Source organism: Pseudorca crassidens, chromosome 2, assembly GCF_039906515.1.
Source record: "Pseudorca crassidens isolate mPseCra1 chromosome 2, mPseCra1.hap1, whole genome shotgun sequence".
Lineage (NCBI taxonomy): Eukaryota > Metazoa > Chordata > Mammalia > Artiodactyla > Delphinidae > Pseudorca > Pseudorca crassidens.
Window position 1 is genome coordinate 96268558 of NC_090297.1, and position 20941 is coordinate 96289498.

The 20941-nt window shown below is 51.4% G+C and overlaps 1 protein-coding gene across 2 annotated transcripts; it reads left to right on the top strand.

The window, feature by feature from the left end:
* The first annotated feature begins 1665 nt into the window (after positions 1-1665).
* Positions 1666-19829, top strand: STRIP1 (striatin interacting protein 1). Of its 2 annotated transcripts, none has more exons than XM_067727191.1 (21): positions 1666-1878; positions 4323-4395; positions 5141-5215; positions 5646-5780; positions 5879-5999; positions 6781-6849; positions 7847-7953; positions 8062-8189; positions 9443-9625; positions 10013-10230; positions 11415-11480; positions 11586-11649; positions 12742-12813; positions 13290-13364; positions 13562-13659; positions 14962-15088; positions 15297-15397; positions 16163-16229; positions 16760-16864; positions 17476-17680; positions 18864-19829. In XM_067727191.1, the coding sequence occupies exons 1-21, from the start codon at positions 1699-1701 to the stop codon at positions 19109-19111; spliced, it is 2517 nt and encodes an 838-aa protein (XP_067583292.1). In that variant the 5' UTR covers positions 1666-1698; the 3' UTR covers positions 19112-19829. The 2 variants fall into 2 exon arrangements, with proteins under 2 accessions (XP_067583292.1, XP_067583293.1); XM_067727192.1 differs by having other exon boundaries at positions 4326-4395.
* The last annotated feature ends 1112 nt before the right edge of the window (positions 19830-20941 follow it).

Genomic DNA, 20941 nt, shown 5'->3' on the forward strand with positions numbered 1-20941 from the left:
CAGCTTGACCCAGCCCAGCTTGGATGAAATGCTTATTTATAAAGTGTATTATTGGATTTGAGAAGGAACAGGGGCAAAAGATAGGAAGATAGGTAGGAGGAAGTGCCGGCAAAACAGCTTTGGGCTTATTCATTATTTTGCCGCAAAGACTTTAAAGCACCTACTAGGTGGAACCTTGGCAGAAATCATGCAAAAGTTGCATCACAATGACTTTACAAGAATTGAGCAGGGGGTGTGGAGCAGCCAAAATGTAGTTCTGGAGAGACAAAGATGAATAAAGTGCCTTTAAGGATTTCACAACATAGTGACAGGTAATTATTACACATCACCTCTAAGATGTCAAATGGGCATCTCAAACATGACATGTCCAAAACAGACATCTTGATCTTCCCCCTAAACCCATTTTTCTTTCTCCCAGACGTCTCTGTTTTAATAAGCAATACAACCACCCACCCAGTGCTCAAGCCAAAAATCTGGGACTCATCCTTTATTCCTTTCTATCCTGCTGATAGGATTCCAGTCTTTCAGCAAATCCTGTTGAAACTACCTACATAATATAGAAATACCATATCAACCCAGTGATCTGCCCCGGTGTAAACCACCATCATTTCCACCTATACAGTCTCTTAACCTGTCTACCCTCACCTATTCTTGCACCTACTCTCCCAATCCCTTCTCCAAAAGCAGCCAGATTGGTCTTTTAAACATCAGACCATTACATCTGCCTGGTTAACAACTTCTGCTGATTTTCCATTTCACTTAGAATAAAATCCAAACTCCGATCCATGCCTTTCAAGCCTCTGTATTTAACTGGCCCCTGCATTTACATGGCCCTCATCTCCTACTATTCTTCCCCTGGCTCACTCAGTTCCTGCCACGGCACCTCAGAGCTCCTGAAGTTAAGCTGGTCCTTCTGCCTGTGTTGCTTCCATGGATCTTGGTGTGGCCCTCCCTGACTGCTTTGAGAACTCATTCAAACTCGCACTCTCAGGCCTGCCTTCCCTGAGCAACCTATCTAATATAGCCCTGCTGCACCTCCCCCACCCCCATCACTGTCACCTTCCAATCCCTTACACTTCTTTTCATTTCTTCTCAGCACTTATTTGTCTAATTGTGACCGCATTGTCTGTCTCTTCCACTAGGCTCTATGTTATGTACCATTAGTGCAGGAACTTGATTTTGTCCCCCATTCTATCGCACTGCCTGGAGCCTAGGAGGCATTCATTAAATGTTTGTTGAATGAATGATTAATTAATGTTAAAACTGTAATTGTTTCATTGATTTACTCATTTGTTTCCCACATCGCCCCCACGTGAATGTAATCTTCGTGAAGACTGGGATCGTGTCCATTTTGTTCACTACAATACCCCCAACCTTTGGACAGGGCTGTAAAAGTGACAAGTGCAAAGCGATGTTAAAGGAAGGGGAGGGGCACTAAACTGACTGAAGGGGCTAAGGGAACCTTCACAGATAAAACGACCTCTAAACTGGAAAAGAAACAGGGTAGAAACTAAAAAGACGTAGAAGGTCTAGATTTCAAACAGAAGAAATCTCGCGAGATGTTGGACAGCCAAGATGGCTCTACCACTTGCCGCCACACTTAATATGGCGACCAGGGAGCGTTGCAGGAGGAAATCACGCGAGAGTTGCATCACCGCTACAGTCTGTGAATTGAGCCGGGGGTGTGGAGCAGCCAAGATGGAGCCGGCGGTTGGCAGTCCCGGCCTGCTGATTATGAACAACAAGCAGCCCCAGCCACCGCCACCTCCGCCGCCCGCAACGGCGCAGCCTCCAACTGGGGCACCGCGGACCGCCGGGAGCCTCGTGCCCGGGGGCAAAGCCCGAGAGTTCAACCGCAACCAGCGCAAAGACTCGGAGGTCAGGAGCTTCGGGGGGCGAGGCGAACACCAGGCAGGCGGCGGCAGGGGGTCCGGGCCCGGGGCCACTTTCGGGTCCAGGCTGGGTTTCCTGGAGGGTTCGGCAGGGAAGTTGTCATTTACAGCGAAAGGTGCAGGAAGCAAGGCTGGCATTCCCCGAGGCCGGAGGCGTGAAGGCGGGATCCCCGCCCTGAGCTTTGCAGACCGGGAGAACCTCCCCGAGCCGCTGTCGGCTCGTTTGCTCCTGTGCGGCCGGGGCTGTGAGCGCGACCTCCGGGTCCCAGCCCCTGGGGAATCCACCCCCTGCCTCAGTTCGGGGTGAAGAGTCAGTGGTCAGCGTGCGCTCCAGAGGGCGGGGCGGCTGCACCCCCAGACCCCCTAGTCATCTCCGGCTTCTGGTCGCGTGGGTTCCGCGGCGGACGGCGTGTGTGGGCAGGGAAGGGACTGGCGAGGGTTGGGAAGGCACCTGGAAGACTGACGGAGCTAATTAGCACTAGTAGTATGCACTGTGCGCCTCGAGGTTGCGAGAGTAGGAGGGTGAGCAGTCCTGTTCACTCTGACCTTAGCCACTGCAGGTTCAGGCCACGGTTTGACAGTGCCCGGTGGTTGGTGTGCCCAGTGCGCCCGATGCTGAACTGTTAAAGATTAGAAATATATATTTAAACATGCGTTAGGTCTCAGCATCCCTCTTCTCTTGCTAGTGGGCTGTTCCTCCCATTCCGTAGACACAGTAGTCTGGAGCTGACTAGTCACCTCACCCCGAGTTAAAGAATTACTCCCACTGCCTCCGTTGTAGAATTCATGAATGAAGACACGCACGTCGCAGCGCTTTAGGGCTTCTTAATCACCTTGTTCCCAGAGCACTTACTGTGAGGTTTTCTTCACCTGAGAGGACACCGAGGCTGATTAGCAGTCAGGTGCTTATTGGTGAGAGGGAATTCCTCATTGTCCCGACATAATGTACCAGGTCATACCAAAGAGTGATGACGCTATCTTTAGACATGTGAAATCAGTTCCTCTCAAGCTTTTGGTTTTTGTTGGCAAGAGCAAACCTCTGATAAAACATCAAAATTTAGCAAGTTACAATCAGATACACTTTGAGCTTGAAGTGAATGACTTGAAAAAGCAATGAAACTGACGTTTTAGTAGTCCTTGCATGGTGGGCTTATTGCACATCAGTGGCGACTTCTTAATAATTTTTCAAGTATGGAGGATTATGAAAGTGGTAGGCGTGAATCCACTTTCATCATGAGAGGAGTCCTAGTTTTAAAATAGTGGCCATTAAATGCACTTGCTCTTTCTGCCCTTTAATTTCTATATAGACGCAACACGTGGAAGGTCAGGCAGAGAACACATTTAAGCTGAGAGACCTGCGTAAATCTGTTTTCTTACAGATACTGATGTGGCTCTTTTCTGAGTCATAGCTGAAATCAGTAGGCTGGGAGCATGAGGAATGCCTGCAGGCCAGGGAGGCAGATATTTGATGAGAGTCCACCGTGTGCCACACAGTTTTGATTAGTCCTTAAAAACCTTCAAGATAGATTTGTGTCATCCTCGTTCCATAAATGAAGAAACTGAAGCTCAGGAACTTATGAGAGTGTGCACTCTGTTGCGTCGAATAAGGCGTAGAGTTCTTCACGTTATTCACTGTTTGTGCGTATATCGCTTTGTGGGTGGTCTTTGTCTTCCCAAGTAGATTGTAATTAAGTTCGAGGACTACCTTTCTCTTCAACTCTTTTCCCAGAACAGGGCTTCCAAGATGGTGTGTTCTCAGTACTCACCTATCCCCAGCAGTAAAAAGATTCTCTTTGTCATAGTCTCTCCTGTGTGTGGGAGGGAACCCATTTCTGTTCAGCCGCTGCCTTCTCTGTCAGTTCTCACTGAAATTTGAGAGAAGGGCAGGAAGGCTGAGGGTGTCAATACTCATTTTTTTCTGAGCTATTGGTAGCCCACTAGCCAGAAAGAAATGAGGCTTCCAAAATCTTAGCACCATGTGGAATGGTCATTTCACTGCACAGAGAACATGGAAGCTTCAGTGTTCATTCATCCAACAAGTACTTATTTGACTATAAGCTATTCATTCATTCAGTCAGTCAGTCATTCATGCCAAGTAGTGTGCTGGGCATTGTGGAATCATTGGTGAGCAAAATGGACAAAACTCCCACTCTCGGGAAACTTGGCAGTCTCATGGAGAGGCAGACACTAAACAGATACACATGCGCATATATGATTATGAATTATGATAAGTGCTGTGAAGGAGCAGTGCAAGGTGCTCTGAGAGGGCTTATTAGGGAGACCTGAACTTCCCAGGAGACAATATACTGTGATACAACATCAGAAAAGTAGAGGCAAGGACGTCCTGTAACACAACAGTGTCTCTGGAAGCATATGTGTTTGTTCCTTTGGAAAACACAGTGATCTTTTGCATAACTCTCCTTTTCTCAGCAGGGCTATTCCGAGTCTCCAGACCTGGAGTTTGAGTATGCTGACACGGACAAGTGGGCTGCAGAGCTCTCAGGTAAAGCACAGGCCTTCGTATTATTTGGGGGTGCTGTTTTTCCTTATTGGTCTTTAATAAAATTAGGAGTGAGTGTCATCTGGGAGTTCATTTTTTCCCCCTAGATAGTCCTAGTAGTGATGTGTATATGTAAAACATGTCAATTATTGGGTTCAAGCCCTTTGTATCTCATAACTTCGGCTTGTCCTTTACTTTTATGAAGCATCTCTGCATGATCACCTTACTTGGCTGTGGCCCAGTCCCAGTGTGGACATTGATGTTCCTTGGCCATATGCAGTCCCCCTGACAGTGATCTCTCCTAGAACAGGGGTCCTGAGGAGTGCCAGCAAGTGTGCCTGCATCTGTGCCCATCTGTCGCTGCCACTGCTGCTCACGTGTAATATGAAGTCAGCCTGAGTTGAATTTCATGCCTCCATAGCACAGGCCCTATTCTCAAGCCAGTTGCGAGACACACTTTCACGGTGGCGGTCATCCTGTGGCATGGCATGGTGGGGTTGATGCACGTCGGACTGGAAATGCCTGGCTTTATGCCTAACTGGCATCTGGTTATCGGCTGCAAGGGAAGTCAGCATTCTCTGCTTTGTGCACATCAGAGCATTAAGACCCCATCAGTCATTAGACAGCACAGTCCAGGAGTCACTGTGACTCAGGGACAGAGCTGGGTCTAGGAGCATACCTTCTCTGCTACATGTGACACCTGCTGTAGGACGTGGACATGGAGACGATGACACTTTGTTCTTGACAGAGCTTTACAGCTATACAGAAGGGCCAGAATTCCTGATGAATCGAAAATGCTTTGAGGAGGACTTCCGGATGCACGGTGAGATGATTCCCCCCACTTCTTGGCTCTTTCAACTTGCATCATGAGAGCTCTGCAGGGCTTCTCTTAGTCATCTGAATGACTTAAGTCATCCTGGAGTGGCCTGAGAAACCTGCTGAACCATGATTATTCAAGGCCAGATGGGACATTTAGGGTGGGCTTGCAGGTACTCGGTGGGGCCTTTTCAGAATGTGAGTATTGGGGGGAAAAACCTTTATGTGATTAAAATTGCACACAAAAAAGCAGTGTTTCAGGCTGGAAATTCAGATTCATAGGGCAGCAGTGTGACCTCATCCCTTATATAGAGAGTAATTTATCTTTCTGAGTGTTCTGGTTCTGTGGCAGTCCTGAATTTGATGGGTTGACATGGTGTCCGTCCCACTGTGAGGGTTTTTGTGGGCTCCAGTGTAAGTGGTCTCTTGCCCGGCAGTGACAGATAAGAAGTGGACTGAGCTGGACACCAACCAGCACCGCACCCATGCTATGAGGCTCCTGGACGGCTTGGAGGTCACTGCCAGGGAGAAGAGGCTGAAGGTGGCTCGAGCGATCCTCTACGTTGCCCAAGGTCTGAGTGGACACCCAGGGACCCCTGGCACCCACTTCAGTGGTGCTGCCCAGTCAGATATGGACAGGGGCTCAGTGAGCTGTGCCCTGTGTTTGCAGGCACCTTCGGGGAGTGTAGCTCGGAGGCAGAGGTGCAGTCCTGGATGCGCTACAACATCTTTCTGCTCCTGGAGGTGGGCACGTTCAACGCTTTGGTGGAGCTTCTGAACATGGAAATAGAGTGAGTTCTTCTGAGGGGCTAAAGTAGGGAAAGGGCGGCGGAGGGACAGAGCTTGCAGAACTGGTTTTTGAGAGGGTTATATGCGCCACTTGGGGTTCTGTTCTAACCAGCCAGTTTGAATAACGGGAGATGCTCACCCAAACGTTGAAGACCAGTGAGGGGCCTCGCAGCCCGCGAACACCAGAGAGCTCGCCAGACACTGCAGCTCCTGCCCAGGCCCACAGTGCCCCTCAGAAAAATAAAAAGCCTTCTCATTTTGAACCTTCAGACTCCATTGTGTTTGCACCACAGGTTTCCCCGCAGCAGGAAGCCAGGCACAAGTCTGACACATGGGCTCAAACAAAGCCTGCTGTAGCCTGTGTCTCCACTAGTCCTTTGCTTGGTGGACAGGTCAGCTGCTGCTCGTCTGAGGAAAACACCATCAATAATAAAAGCACTCATTGCGTGCTTATATGTCCCAGGCGTTGTTCTAAGGACACTACATGTACTAATTCATGTTAATGAATTAGCTGCTATTACCGTCCCCATTTTGCAGATGAGGAAACTATGGCACCGAGAAGTTGAGTGCCCAGGGGCACATAACTAGTAAGTGTTAGAGCCAAGATTCAAACCTTGGCAGTCTGGTCTTGGGCTTGAGTCCTTATCCACTGGGTCCTGTGGGTTCTTTTGCAATCTAAGCGCATAGCATAGGGTTTTATCCCCCTGTTGGGCGACACTTGTCGGGGGAGCCATTTCTCTTCCTTCCTGGGGGAAGGCACTGACTCTCGCATCTCTCCTGCAGCAACAGTGCTGCCTGCAGCAGTGCGGTGAGGAAGCCGGCCATCTCCCTGGCTGATAGCACGGACCTGAGGTGAGGCGAGCAGCAAGCCCAGACTCCCTGAGCTCTAGCTGGAGAACGAGGGCAGGGCAGGGCATGGGCGGGCACCTTTGGGTTTCCTTGCTGTGTGTGCTCACCCTCTAATTTGCAGGCGTGATGGACTCAGTGTGATCGGTAGGCCCTACTGAGGGCTCTCCCTAGGTGGGGCCCTGGGTTGAGACTCCCAACGGAAATCCAGGGTGAAGATGCTTAACAGAGCCACAGTGAAATGTGGCCTCCTGCCCACACTGCTGCTGGGAAACTCGGTGGAGTGGCATTTTGTATTTGGACAAAGCACATGAGGTGGCTCCTTCTGCTTCTGCCTTTCCGTGCAAAGCTTGATGCCTGTCTGTGTGGGGTTAGTCCTGACAACTTCATGACGTTTCCTGGCTGTGCCGGAAGTAATAGCAACTGCTAAAGAACAAGAACACCTTCCCATTTTTGTAAGGATTAGAATCTGACTCTTTCTGTGAATTTGGAAGTTTTCAGCTAGATACTGGTGGTGTTCCCCACTGTAGTTATGGTCCCTGGCCATCGCCCTGCTTGCTCCTGATTTCCCCTCCATCATGGTAAACACTTCCTTGCTCTCACCTTGATCATCCACTGCTTTGTCTGATCCAACACGGGCTTCCATAGCTCACGCCTGCCTCTGTGTTTTTCTCATTCCGGGAAGCTCAGGGTAGTAAATGCTTTTGGCCGTTCTTGTTCATATCCATCCATTCAGCAGCCACTTATTAAGCACCTGCTTTGAGCAAGCACTTTGCTAGAAACGGAAGACGATCTGGTCCCAACCTTAGCACCAGAGACAGAGAAGGAAGCACCCACCGCAAGGTGCTCTGTGGGACTCTTGTAGTTTTTTTTACATTACAGCCCTCCCCCCCAGCCAGCCTTGGTGTGCAGGCCTTTCTCGTGTCGTGTGGGATGTGAGGAAGCCAGGGGGTGCTCCCCTGACCCCCCATCCTGCTTCATTATAGCTGGCTTTTGTCGCCAGGGTCTTGCTAAACATCATGTACCTGATTGTGGAGACCGTTCACCAGGAATGTGAGGGTGATAAGGCCGAATGGAGGACGATGCGACAGACCTTCAGGGCTGAGCTGGGTAGGACTCTGGGGATCCTGGCTCAAGGCCCTGCCTGGGAATTGAGGCTGGAGGGCTTTGGGAGGGTCCTGTTCCTGCCTGTGGCCCTGATACCTTTGTGTACCCCAGGTTCCCCTCTGTACAACAGCGAGCCATTTGCCATCATGCTGTTTGGGATGGTGACCAAATTTTGCAGTGGCCATGCCCCTCACTTCCCCATGAAGAAGGTTCTCTTGCTGCTCTGGAAGACAGTGTTGGTGAGTGCGTCCTTGAAGGGGAATTCCCGTGCTAGGGGACAGGGCAGGAGGGAGAGTTTTCACTGTATATCCTTTTGAGTATTGAATTATATGAATATATAATTGCTTTGGTTTAAAAAAAAGTTCTGAAAGAAGATTCCTGAAAGGTGATGGCAAAAAAAGTGTCACTTTGGCCTCACTGCAGCCAAAGAGGACTTGGCCTTTGAATCAGAATAGACTGTTGGCTCCCTGGTTCCTGGAAGCTGTTTTCTGCAGTCATAGGACACGTCTCTCCAGGCACGCTGCTCTTGAACCTGGAGTTTGCAAAGTGATTTGAGGCAAAATTAGAGCTGGTGTAATTGGGGCCCCCTCAGTCAGATGTCACTTGAAAGAAGAAAGAGTCCTGTGCCTCCATTTTCCTCAGGGTATGGTGTGAAAGCTGACTCTTTCTCTAGCTAGTGAAGGGGTGGGTCCAGCAGAGTGGGCTGGCTAGCACCCTTGGCTTGGGAGCCGCTGTCAGCAGCCAGGCCCAGGCCAAACCAGGAGCCCTTCCCTCCAGGAGGAGCGACCTGGGGAGACAGCGGAGCTGGGGTCTGGACTCCTGCTCTTGCTGGGACTCACCTTCCCCTCTTTCACAATGGGCCAGCTCTGCGGAGCCAGGGCTCAGCGAGGTTAGGCCTCCTTAGAGTGCTCTACACATCTGACGTTGGCCAGATAAGCTTGTTGACCCCCACGAAGCCTCACTGAAGCCAGAGAGGAAAGCCGAATTGCTCAGAAACAGTGAAACTGAGCAGCCTAAAGTTGCTGAACGCTGCTGAGGTTTTGCTGCTAGGGGGATGTTTAGATGAAGGTGGGTTTTTTGTTTGGTTGGTTTTTAACTTGAACATCCAACAGTGTATTCCCCATTTGACTTTGAAAGACTGGCATGTACAGCTTTTGAAGCATTTGAGTCTCACCTACTTTTCTAGGAACTTGAAGGGTTAAGCTCTTCAGATGGCCTTTGTCTCACTCGAGGAGTCCGTTGTACACACAGAGCTAGGCGTGCCTCTGCACTAGGCTCAGTCAGCCTGCGCATCTCCACTCCTTGCCCCCTGTGCTCCTCTCCCATGTTGATGTCGCTCGTTTCTCCTGGGGGTGCATTCAGTCCCTTGTTGGGAGGTTGTGTGGGTCTCTAAAGATATGGGTCACGGTGTGCCAGATGCTTTTGAGCTTGACACAGACAGGGACCCGCTTACGGACATGTCTTCCTGGCTCTGTGCCTGTCTGTGACACAGTGCACGCTGGGCGGCTTTGAGGAGCTGCAGAGCATGAAGGCCGAGAAGCGTGCCATCCTGGGCCTCCCCCCGCTGCCTGAGGACAGCATCAAAGTCATCCGCAACATGAGGGCCGCCTCTCCCCCAGCGTCTGCCTCTGACCTGATCGAGCAGCAGCAGAAACGGGGCCGTCGGGAGCACAAGGTGAGGGCGACAAGGTCCCTACGACTCCTGAGAGTTCTCAAGGTGCACGGGTGCAGTGGCATAGTCACTGGATGAGCCCCAGGTTGTTGGACGGTTGTTGAAGTCTCCCCTGATCAGCAAGTCAGAATGAATGCCTTTAGGGCAGGGACACTGTGTCCCCAGCCCAGGGCCCAGCTTATAGTGGGCACTCAGAATGTGGCACTTGTGAGGGACTTGGGCAAGGACTGATTTGTCACTTGGGCCCAACCTTGACTTCCTCTCAGGTTTCCACTGCTCCTGGCTCTCTTCCTACCACCTTTCTGTGTGATCACTTCTTTAGCCTCCATGCCCCTTTTTATCCAGTTCGTCAGTTGGCACTTGTCTGCTCTCCCGTCCCTCTGCTCTCAGGCTCTGATAAAGCAGGACAACTTGGATGCCTTCAACGAGCGGGATCCCTACAAGGCTGATGACTCTCGAGAGGAGGAAGAGGAGAACGATGACGACAGCAGTCTGGAGGGGGAGACATTCCCCCTTGAGCGGGATGAGGTGATGCCTCCCCCACTGCAGCACCCCCAGACTGACAGGCTTACCTGCCCAAAGGGGCTCCCGTGGGCTCCCAAGGTCAGGTGAGTCTCAGACCTCCGCAACACTCTGTGCTCCTGAAACCAGTGTTGTCACATCCCCACGCCTGGCACCGGGCCTGAGTTGTCACGTGAGGTCCTGTGCAGGGCCATTCTGGCCTTGGCTCTGCGATGAGCCTCTCTTAAAGTGCCCAGTGCTGGCCCTGGGGGTGTCAGGGTGCTGGCCTTGCACAGAGAGGCCCTTATATGGCTCTTGAGTCAGTAACGTGGGTTAGCTCTTGGTTGGACATGATACTAGTGAAAGGGAGCGGGAAAAAATTAAAACAAGGACATTTAAGTGAACCCATCTCCACCCACCCTGGGGTTGTATATGATTTTTTTTGCGGTACGCGGGCCTCTCACTGTTGTGGCCTCTCCCGTTGCGGAGCACAGGCGCCCGACGCGCAGGCTCAGCGGCCATGGCTCACGGGCCCAGCCACTCCACGGCCTGTGGGATCTTCCCGGACCAGGGCACGAGCCCGTGTCCCCTGCATCGGCAGGCGGACTCTCAACCACTGAGCCACCAGGGAAGCCCTGTATATGATTTTTGACAGAATATTATAGATTAAGGGAGAATTTCTTTAGAACCATAATTAAGATGTTTGAGATATATGTGCGTGAGTCAGTGGATGTCAAGGTTCCTGGATGTATATAAATGGTATCTGTTTGAAAGGGCACCAACTTAAGAAATAGATGAACATGTGAAAAGATATAGGGGTCATTTTCTTGATCCAGGCTAAAGCCCCAGTTTTCAGTGATCTGTGGTGGGAATACAAAACAAGTCATCAGAAAAGGCAAGCTAGCCTGATTGTCTGAGACAGGACAGTATGACTCATATGAAAAAATCAGTAGCTTACAGCTCTAATTGTAAAAATTGTGAATATCTGAGAAATTCTGTTGTGACAAACTTGTTATTAATATCTGAATAAAGTATGCTTTTAAGTTTGATGTATCACCTTAATCTAATGAATAAACTAGTTACACATTTTTAGATTATTGATCCAACAGCATTATGAAGGACCTTAAAATAGTCTGAAGATTTCAGTTTTTTTATTTTCTTTTTTCCAAAAAGAAAAACAATTGTGGGAGACTTTTTCTTTTGGCTTCACAGTTTCTGGACATTCTGTGTTTTGTTAACCATGATGACTTGAGATAACATTTAAGAAAGCTGCAGTCTTTTCCTTTGGCAGAGAGAAAGACATCGAGGTGTTCCTCGAGTCCAGCCGCAGCAAGTTCATAGGTTACACTCTGGGCAGGTGAGTGTGATCCGAGTTCCTTTTAATGAAAGGTAGTGGGGTCACCCTCCCAGCCTTTGGTGTGTGGGGACCCAGGCCTAACACAGGGCCTCTGTTATTCTCCAGTGACACAAACACAGTGGTGGGGCTGCCCAGGCCAATCCACGAAAGCATCAAGACTCTGAAGCAGGTAGGTGGCTTTGGGTGAGCTTTTGGCCTAGGTTGGTCCCAAGTGAGTAAAGTGAGACCAGCCCTTTGGGAGAAGCCTTTTTAGACTTCTGTCTCCCTGAAGGAACTGGGGGTGGAGGAACAGGTGGACAGTGGCGGCATCCTTTAAAACAGTTTTTCATGCGTTTTACTTATTTTAACTGAGGTTTTGTTTGGGGCACTTACTGGGGGTTCATGAAAGATTATATTACCTGACAGTTGGGTTTTAAGGGGCTTAGTAAGTAGCCTGCCTTTTCCTTGCCCAAGTTCTAAGGCAGTTGAGTTAGGGGAGTAGGCAGAGGGAGATTGAAATGCCAGCTTTATTGCCCATGGAGTGATTGGAGAATGAGGCATGAGAACACAACAAAAATAGGTGTCCGGATACCTCACTTCCAGAGTTAGGCAGACTCGCCTACCCAGACCAGGCAGTGCTAGAACCCTGCTGAGCCTGGTCAAGGAGCAGAAGAGTTTACAGGCTTTTCTTTTTTCTGAAGAGAGAAGAGAAAGAGGGGCTGAGACTGTCCTGTTCCTCCTCCCGTATTGGCCAGCCCGGGAGGGGAGGAGTGAGTGTGGGGGGAGGGGCGGGGAGGGGCCAGGAGTGCTCTGTGCACTCGTGTCCCTCCACCTGGGAGGAAGCAGCACGAGTGGGGAAGAGGTGTGGCCCCTAATAGCACGTCTGGAATGTAAATGTTTATATGTTTTTGAAATTTGTGGTACCAAGTGGGCTTCATGCAGGGGCTTTCTGAGCATTTGAGTCCTTGATTCTGAGTACTTGGGTGCTTGATTCTGCTTTTGTTTTCCTCCTGTCATTGTCACTATCTGCAAAACCCCTTTTCTTCTTTAATTTGCTTTTTTCCTGATCTATCGTGTGCTTTTTTACACTGGTTTTAAGAGGTAGGTGCCCACTTAGAAAAATATTTCAGGTTTGGGATTTTGTTCGGGATCTGTATGGTGACTTAGCGCTCTTTGAGAAGATGATGTTTGAGGAAAATTGTGTGGGGTCTTTGCCAGGTGTGGGCATTTGGCCAGAGAATGAGGGGTGTTTTCCCCGGCGCCTCGTTCCCTCTCTCTCCAGCACAAGTACACGTCGATTGCAGAGGTCCAGGCGCAGATGGAGGAGGAGTACCTTCGCTCTCCTCTCTCAGGGGTGAGTTGGAGGCCTTCCTCAGTCCGTAGGATCCCAGCTGTTCCCAGCACTGTGCTGGGCCTAGACCGCAAAATGCCCCAGGCCTGCCCTCAAAAAGCTCCCAGTCTGGCTCCCGCTGCAGGGCTGGCGAGTGTCAGGTACAGGGCTTAAGAGCACAGACTCTGGGCCGGCCACCTTCCTCTGAATCCGTTTAGTGGGTAGCGACCTAGGCAAGGTACTGGCTCTCCTTCCGCTTTCGTTTCCTAGCCTCTTAAATGGGAATGACAATAGTACCTTCTCCATAGAGTTGTAGTAAGGATTAAATGTGTTTTTACAAGTAAAGTGTCTGGCACGTTGTATCATTCAAGGTTTGCTATCATTATCATCATTTACATCCATACTTACAGATTCTCCTCCAGCCAGCCAGCAAGCTGGCTCAGGAGAGCATCGTCAGGACCGGGCTTTGTATTTGTACCTATTACCCATTTTGTTGAAAGGGAGAAGAGGAAGTCGAGCAAGTCCCTGCAGAAACCCTCTACCAAGGCTTGCTCCCCAGCCTGCCGCAGTACATGGTGAGTGCACTTCTCCTGAGTGTTCTACCTGCCATGGGGTCCGCTCCCGACAACACTGGCCTTGAGAGCATGCCCGCCAGTGTCCTTTAACCCCTCCTCCTGCTGCCTGAGCACCTCCAGAAGGACCACCTCTCAGGGCCTAGTGCTGCCCCTGGCCCCTCTCATCCACACCGTCTGAACAGTCTGCTCCTCCCCAGATTGCGCTTCTGAAGATCCTGCTGGCCGCAGCTCCCACCTCAAAGGCCAAAACGGACTCAATCAACATCCTAGCAGATGTCCTGCCTGAGGAGATGCCGTGAGTATCAAGTCTTGAGTATTGAGTGTGTATGGCTCCTATGAATGGAGCAGGTCAGGGGCAGAAGGGTAGAGGCGAAAGGGGAAGTGTTTGCCTTTTGGTCCCACTGTTTGCTAGGTTGTTTGCTGTTGTCATTCTTTGTTTTTGTTGTTGCTGCCGCTGCTGTTGTTTTGGCTCAACTTCTCTGCAGATTAAGTTTAGGGTATTCCTGGCTCAGATGAAAGAAAACGTACTGGGTGAAATACTCAGTTTTACTGCTTGGGGAGGTGGCTTAATCTGGTTGGCCTGGATTCTAGTGTAGACTCTGCCGCTGAGTGAGTATCTGAGTGAATTGGTGAAAGTCACTTCCTCCTCTGTAAAATGAATCGGACTGTGTTTGACATTTCCCCAAAGGCTCCTTTGAAAGCTATGTGATTGGGACATCCAGGACGTACAGTTTTAGCTTCTGGACAAAAATCAGCCAACAGCTGGACCTGAGCTGCGTGTAGATTCTTTCCTATTTGCCAGTGAACTGGCATGCAGAATATTTTTGAATGTCTCAGGGTGATAGTAAAATCCTTAGGGGTTCTTCCTCCCTGGGGCACGGACCTCATCTTTTTGATGTGAGAGTACGAACTAAGATCACTTTGTGCTTTGAGAAGGACCTGGGCACTTGATCTCCTGCCTGCCTACCAGTACCACCCAGCTCTGAGGCCAGTTCCCTGGTGGGTGGACCCCTTGCGTCTGGTGGTGACAGCCAAGTGAGGGAGGAGGCAGAGTTGGCTAACACCGAAGGGAATGTCATGGAGCACCAGGCCATCGTGATGGTCCTTGGGAAAAAGCCTCCACAGTCAAATATCGATCTCCTCTTATAAAGATTTATAGTGAGAGCTCCTAAATTTGCAAGAAACTGATTTAAGTAAATGCTTCCTAAATTTATCTGACTCCAAAACCCCTTTTCCCCATAATATGAAACATCTCAATATACTGGTATTCCACAGAACACACTCTGAAGAGCACAGGTTCATATGGTGGCAGAAGCTTAGGGGAGATCTTGAGATGAGAAGTTCAGTTTTGGAGGAAAAGCAAAGAAATAGGCTAAGAATGTGTTTGGGGCATCACAAGGAAGAAATCAATTATGCTGAGCTAGATTGCTTGTTAGGTGGGTGGGTGGAGCTGGGCGTAACCTCTGAGATGTCCGTAGGGTGGGGGTGAGGTGGGAGCTTCGCCCAGAGAAGGCTCAGGAATCCCGTCTCTCCTGGGACCACCAGAGAGGAGGGTGCTGCACCTGCTGGGGGCCCACCCGGGTGATTGTGCTTCTAGCACCACAGTGTTGCAGAGCATGAAGCTGGGAGTGGATGTGAACCGCCACAAAGAGGTCATTGTTAAGGCCATTTCTGCGGTCCTGCTGCTGCTGCTCAAGCACTTTAAGTTGAACCACGTCTACCAGGTACCTGCAGCCCCTTCCTTCTGTCCACTGGGCCAGGGCCTCAGGCAGTGCTGCTCCTCTAGCCCCAAAGAACAGAGGCCTTGGCCTTCAAATCTCCTTGAGCTCTGCATGAATGTTCTAAGACACAGTCCTCCCAAGGCCTTTTACCACTGGAGGAAGGAGGGTGAGGTCCCACGGGCATGCTTATATTTCTTCCTGTTGCTTGCAGTTTGAGTATATGGCACAGCACCTGGTGTTTGCCAACTGCATCCCTTTGATCCTGAAATTCTTCAATCAAAACATTATGTCTTACATCACTGCCAAGAACAGGTGATAAGGACCAGGGATCAGGAAGGGGTGGGTATGGCCAGATGGCAGGGCTCCCAGCTGGCCTCTCCCACTGAGTCCGTTCAGCACCCACAAGCCAGTGCTCTGCCAGGCGTCAGGACCCGAAGATGAATGAGACATGGTGCCTGCCTATAGAGAGCACCAGTTTGTCAAACCTGAGTCTAGCTAGTCTAGTGACAGGTGACTCGGTCTGTCTTTGCCTGGATGGCTGGATGGCAGGGTTCTCATCCTGGGCTCCAATACCGCCCTCACTGCCCTTCTGTGCCCTTTTTTTTTGAGGGGACTGGCTGGGCGCTTGCTCTCAAAGGAGTTTGGCCCCGTGCACTATAATGTCTTGTCCCGACCCCATCACCTGGCGCCAGCTGTACTTGACATTGACAGCTCATCGGCGTGATAACACCACAAGCTGAGCTGTTAGCCAGACACAGTCTCCAGTGGCGGCTTGGCATAAATTAATTGCCTTGAGAAGTCCGCCCCCCGCTCCAGATTTATTGCTGTGAGGGATAATGTGCTCTCTCCACCCCTTACAAGATTACGAGCTTGTCTCTGGCTACAGAGGGATCTTACAAGTTCACTCGTAGCAGGTATTTCCCCGTCTTAGAGCTGGGGAAAGTGGGGTGGTGCGGACAAGGTCGATTACTGCTTCTGCTCCCACAAGTGCGGGAGGGAGGCCAGGAGCCAGCAGCTGCTCCTCCAGACTCCAGCCCTCGCTCAGGGCGGGTGCCTGGGCTCTCTTGCCCTGTGCAGCATCTCTGTCCTAGACTACCCTCAGTGCGTGGTGCACGAGCTGCCGGAGCTGACTGCCGAGAGTCTGGTGAGTAACTAGCCTCTTCCCCGGCGGTCCCTTTGGTGTGAGGGTTGTGGTGGAGAGCCTGCCTCCCCCTCACAGGGGTAGAGGTTCTTCACAGGTGCGGTCACTGTTAAGTGCCGGGCTTTTGAAGCACTGTAATTGCATAGAAGGGCTGAGGGGCGGACCCTGCAGAGTGGGAAGATTTGGATTTAGGGCTTGTTTCAGAAGTGTGGTCTTCAGGTGCTGCCGACCCAGAGCTCACCTGGTTGAGTTGTTTCCCTCTCCCCACACTCGAACTCTCTGGGGCCACAGCTCTGAGGAGCCACAGCCCCCAATATCATGCTCCATGTTTCCTGCAGGAAAATTCTAGGGAGCACCCCTTACCCTCTGCCAGCTTCTGGGATGGACGTCCCCCTGGGCTGAGGGGAGGAGAGGGTTCCTGGTACACGTGTGGAGAGACTGAGCAGTGCTGACGTCACAGATGGGAGGGCCTTGGAAACTGCGGAGCACCTGCAGCTGTGCAAGAGATGATTGTTCCTGGGTTTTCCCTGTAGGAAGCAGGTGACAATAACCAGTTTTGCTGGAGGAACCTCTTTTCCTGTATTAATCTGCTTCGGATCTTGAACAAGCTGACAAAATGGAAGCATTCGAGGACGATGGTGAGTCAGCGCAGCCAGCAGGCATGAATCTTGGAGCTCAAAGCAGCGTGCCACCTGCTGTCCGGTCCCTTCACGTTAGGGGGCAGGGGTCCCCACCTAACTTTCCTATAGCCACATCCTTGCATTTTAAGGGCTGATCTCTGGTGCCTTGATGAGTTGAACTGGAAGCTGGAAGAGGCTCAGTCATGTGCTGAAACAAATCTACATATGTAGAAGGCATTTTCTGTATCCTCTTAATCTCTGCTGGTTCTCCACCAAGGTTCTGAGAGTCTCCTTAACCCTGAGTCTGTGGATCCCTTTGGGGCGGGGAGGTCCGTGAATCCTCTGAAATTGTGTATGTGTGCACATAGGGATATTTCTGGTGAAGGAATTCATAGCTTTCTTCAGATTCCAGAATGACCCATAATTAGGATGACCAGCCATCCAGCTTTGCCTGGGACTTTCCTGGTTTCAGCAGTGGAAGTGTCCCAAGTCCCAGGAAACCCTTCAGTCTGGGGGAAACTGCAGCAGTTGGTCACCCTGCCCCTAACCCCAGAAGGGATGGCAGCATGGTGGTGGTGCAGGTATTTATTTCTGCCCTCAACGTGGGCCTCCCTTTTAACCCTTCCCAGATGCTGGTGGTGTTCAAGTCAGCCCCCATCTTGAAGCGGGCCCTGAAGGTGAAACAGGCCATGATGCAGCTCTATGTGCTGAAGCTGCTCAAGGTGCAGACCAAGTATCTGGGGCGGCAGTGGCGAAAGAGCAACATGAAGACGATGTCTGCCATCTACCAGAAGGTGCGGCATCGGCTGAACGACGACTGGGCTTACGGCAACGGTGAGGCTCCCCACGAGGCGAGGCGGGGCGGGGGTGGAGGGGCACGGGGAGGTGACAGCTTTCCCTCTAAGCTTCCCTGAGTAACCTGGAAGAGCCCAGCTCCTGCTTCTGTAGCGTCAGGATGGGAGCCCTGGGAAGGACTTGGAGAAGCTGCCAGGCTTGGCATCTGTGATCATACCCATTCCTCTCTGAGCCTCCCCTTTCCTTCTCCAGAAATGGTCACAAGACTTTCTCTGTCCTCTCGTCCTCTCTCCCCCCTGCAGCTGCCGTGGTTCTGGTCACTGAAATTCTCACAGCTCCTGATGGATTCCCTGCCAGTTCCTTTCTCTCCATCAGTGCCTCAGACTTGGCTCTAGTGATCTTTTTAAAATACAGATCCAGTGGTGGTACCTCCCTGAGTAAAATCCTTCATTGGCTTCTGATTTCCCTAAGAATTAGTGCCAAACTCTTAACGTATTTAAGGCCCACACTTTGTCCCTCCGTGTCCTCATCTAATCTGTTCCAGCTTCCCCTCAGCCCAGCTTCCATCACACCTATAGGGCTCTGGGCACAGTCAGTGCACATTGGCCATGCTTTCCCCCAGTTTGTACCCTCTCCCGGCAGCGCACCTCCCCGTACCCCCTAATCGTTCTGCATCTGCATGTGTTCCTCCCCTCCGCACCTTGGCCTCCCTGGCAGAGTGGGTCTTCCCGGTGTCCCCTGAGCATGCTACCCGCACCCTTACGATTCCCGGCCACAGCACCAGGACCATATGGCTGCATCTGCACGCCCAACGCCCTGAATTTGTGCAGAGCCAAGGTGGCCCACGGCACCTGGTCAGGGAATTGAGAGAACAAGCAGAGGAGGGGATCTGCAGGTTCCTGCCTCTGATCCCAGAGAGCCAGGGAGAGCGTGACTTTGAGAGAAGCACGTTGTACCCCTGGCTTTCCCTCACTGGATCCACATAAACTGCAGTGTAGCCTCTTTCTCCGTAGCTCTGGCTTTTCGCCTTTGACCTGACTTACCTGTGTGTCTAGGAAAGAAGTCCTGTCAGTTTTCCCGAGGATGGGGCTCGGAGGTTTCCCGCTCCTGGTTGACAGTCAACATTCCAAGCCCAGGCTGGCGTGGCCCTAAGCTGCAGTGAACCCCAGGGGAGCTGCCACAAGGGCTTGGCTCCTAACCATGGCTTCCTGCTTTGTCCTAGATCTTGATGCCCGGCCTTGGGACTTCCAGGCAGAGGAGTGTGCCCTTCGTGCCAACATCGAGCGCTTCAACGCCAGGCGGTACGACCGGGTCCACAGCAACCCCGACTTCCTGCCTGTGGACAACTGCCTGCAAAGTGTCCTGGGCCAGCGGGTGGACCTCCCTGAGGACTTCCAGATGAACTACGACCTCTGGTTAGAAAGGGAGGTCTTCTCCAAGCCCATTTCCTGGGAGGAGCTGCTGCAGTGAGGCTCCTGGGCAAGAGACTGAAAATGAAAGAAGGGGTGATCTCCAGGTACCCCAGGGGCTGTCCTGGTTCCTTGCTGCAGTGCTCCCATCCCCCTCCAGGTGGCAGCACAGCCCCACTGTGCCCTTCCCAGCCAGTGCTGGGTTGGCTGGGGAGTCTGCATCTGACCTCTCATTGATTCCCAGCGTCCTGCTCGTGAGTGGTCATCTCTCTGCTTGGGATCCTCTCTTCCTTCACTCCTCCGCGCCCTCCTCTCTTGGACATAGTTGGTTGCAGCTCATTTGTCATTCCACCCAAGGCTGGGAAAACCTGGGATGGGCTGGGAACCCGCTGCATCTGAATTTCAGGGGTCACGCTGACTCTTCCTGAGACACAAATCCTTGGCATGTCAGCTTGCCAAAGAGGAGGGCTTACGATTAGAGCCAGGCCAGAAAGTCAGAATCTTGGTTTTGCTTTGGGGGCTTTCTGATGTCATTCCAGCCTCTTGCTAAGTTTCATCTAGAAGCAATTGCAGAGGCTCCTGCAGCTGCCTCAGCAGTTTGGTTTTGGACGGGGTTGGGACAGGAAGAGAAGCTTCCCTTAACCAGAGGTGCCATTTTTTTTTTTCTTGGTGTGCAAGGGTCTGTAAATATATATGAATCTGTGTGTGTTCTCTTGTGTCATATTGGGGTTTTTAATGTGTTTGTGTATTCTGTTTACATTAAAAGGAAGCAAAAACAATGCCCATTGCCTTGTCTGCAGGAAATATGGCCCCTGAATATCTCCTCCAGGTCTAGAAAGAGAGTTTTCTTGCCAGCATTGATAGGTCACCCCCTTGTCCCTGCCAAGCTGCCCACCTTTCTCATCTGAGGGGGAAGGGGGGGGGAGTTGGCACTTATCCCAAGTGTTCTTTCCCCACATCAGTCTGGTTTTGCTCCAGGGCGCCCAGCCCAGGGCTCTGGGTTGCTGGAGCTGTAAGTTGTCTGTACCCCTGGGTTAGAGGTATTACAGTAGGCACCCCAGGCTTCTCTGGATCACATCCCTGAGCTGGTATCAGTATTAGGGAGGGAGGGGCAGGTCAGAGAGGGGCTCGACTGTGCTGGACTCTCACTGGGGTAGATGGGAACTGAGAGGAAGCTTAAGTGCCCAGAGCCTGGGGAAGCAGACCGTCAGGAGTCCCAGGAAAGGGAGTGTCGGGAGGCCCAGGAGCCCGCGTGGCTGAGGGAGAAGCAAACACCTTTGTGGTCGGTGTCAGTTTGAGGCTTCTGGAGCCTGCATCTGGCCTTCAGATCCCCGGACGTGTCTGCCTCCGCCTTGCTCGATCTTGACGCTCTGCTTCTGAGGATCTTACCATTCTGATGCTGAGAGAAGGAGTGTTCCCTTTTAGGAATTGCTTCAAGTTCCCTTATCTTACCTGTAGGCCACCTGTAGGGGATTTTAAGTCTCCGAGGGGTCTTGACTAATAAAATAAACGTATTCTGGGGGAAATCTCCCCTTTGTTGGCTCTTCCGTTCAGTACGTGTCCACTGAGCCTCAGTCCAGGCCCTGAGCTGGGCTTCTGGGACAGGCCTTTATGCGCCAGTGTGATTATGAGCAGCCGGTAGGAGCCAGCAGTGCGTCCGTATGTAAGTCACACGGCCTAGGAGATGGGAAGTCCCTGTGATTGGCCTTTGCCACAAAGTAACTTGCACAGGACAAGGGACTTTGACACAATTTATGTGTGCACAGTGGATTCTCTGCTGTTTCTTACTAGGGGCAATAGGAAGTATGCATCTTGAGGTGGCAATTTGAGTAAGTTGGAATTTCACGTTCTTGCTTGACCACGCAGCCTGGTTTACTGAAGCCGTCTGGCT

Excerpts from the sequence above, each read along its gene's own strand:
- STRIP1 (XM_067727191.1), top strand. The coding sequence starts at position 1,699 with ATGGAGCCGGCGGTTGGCAGTCCCGGCCTGCTGATTATGAACAACAAG. Across the intron at positions 5,216-5,645 it reads GGAGGACTTCCGGATGCACG|TGACAGATAAGAAGTGGACT; the intron begins GTGAGATGATTC and ends CTTGCCCGGCAG. Across the intron at positions 11,650-12,741 it reads GCATCAAGACTCTGAAGCAG|CACAAGTACACGTCGATTGC; the intron begins GTAGGTGGCTTT and ends CTCTCTCTCCAG.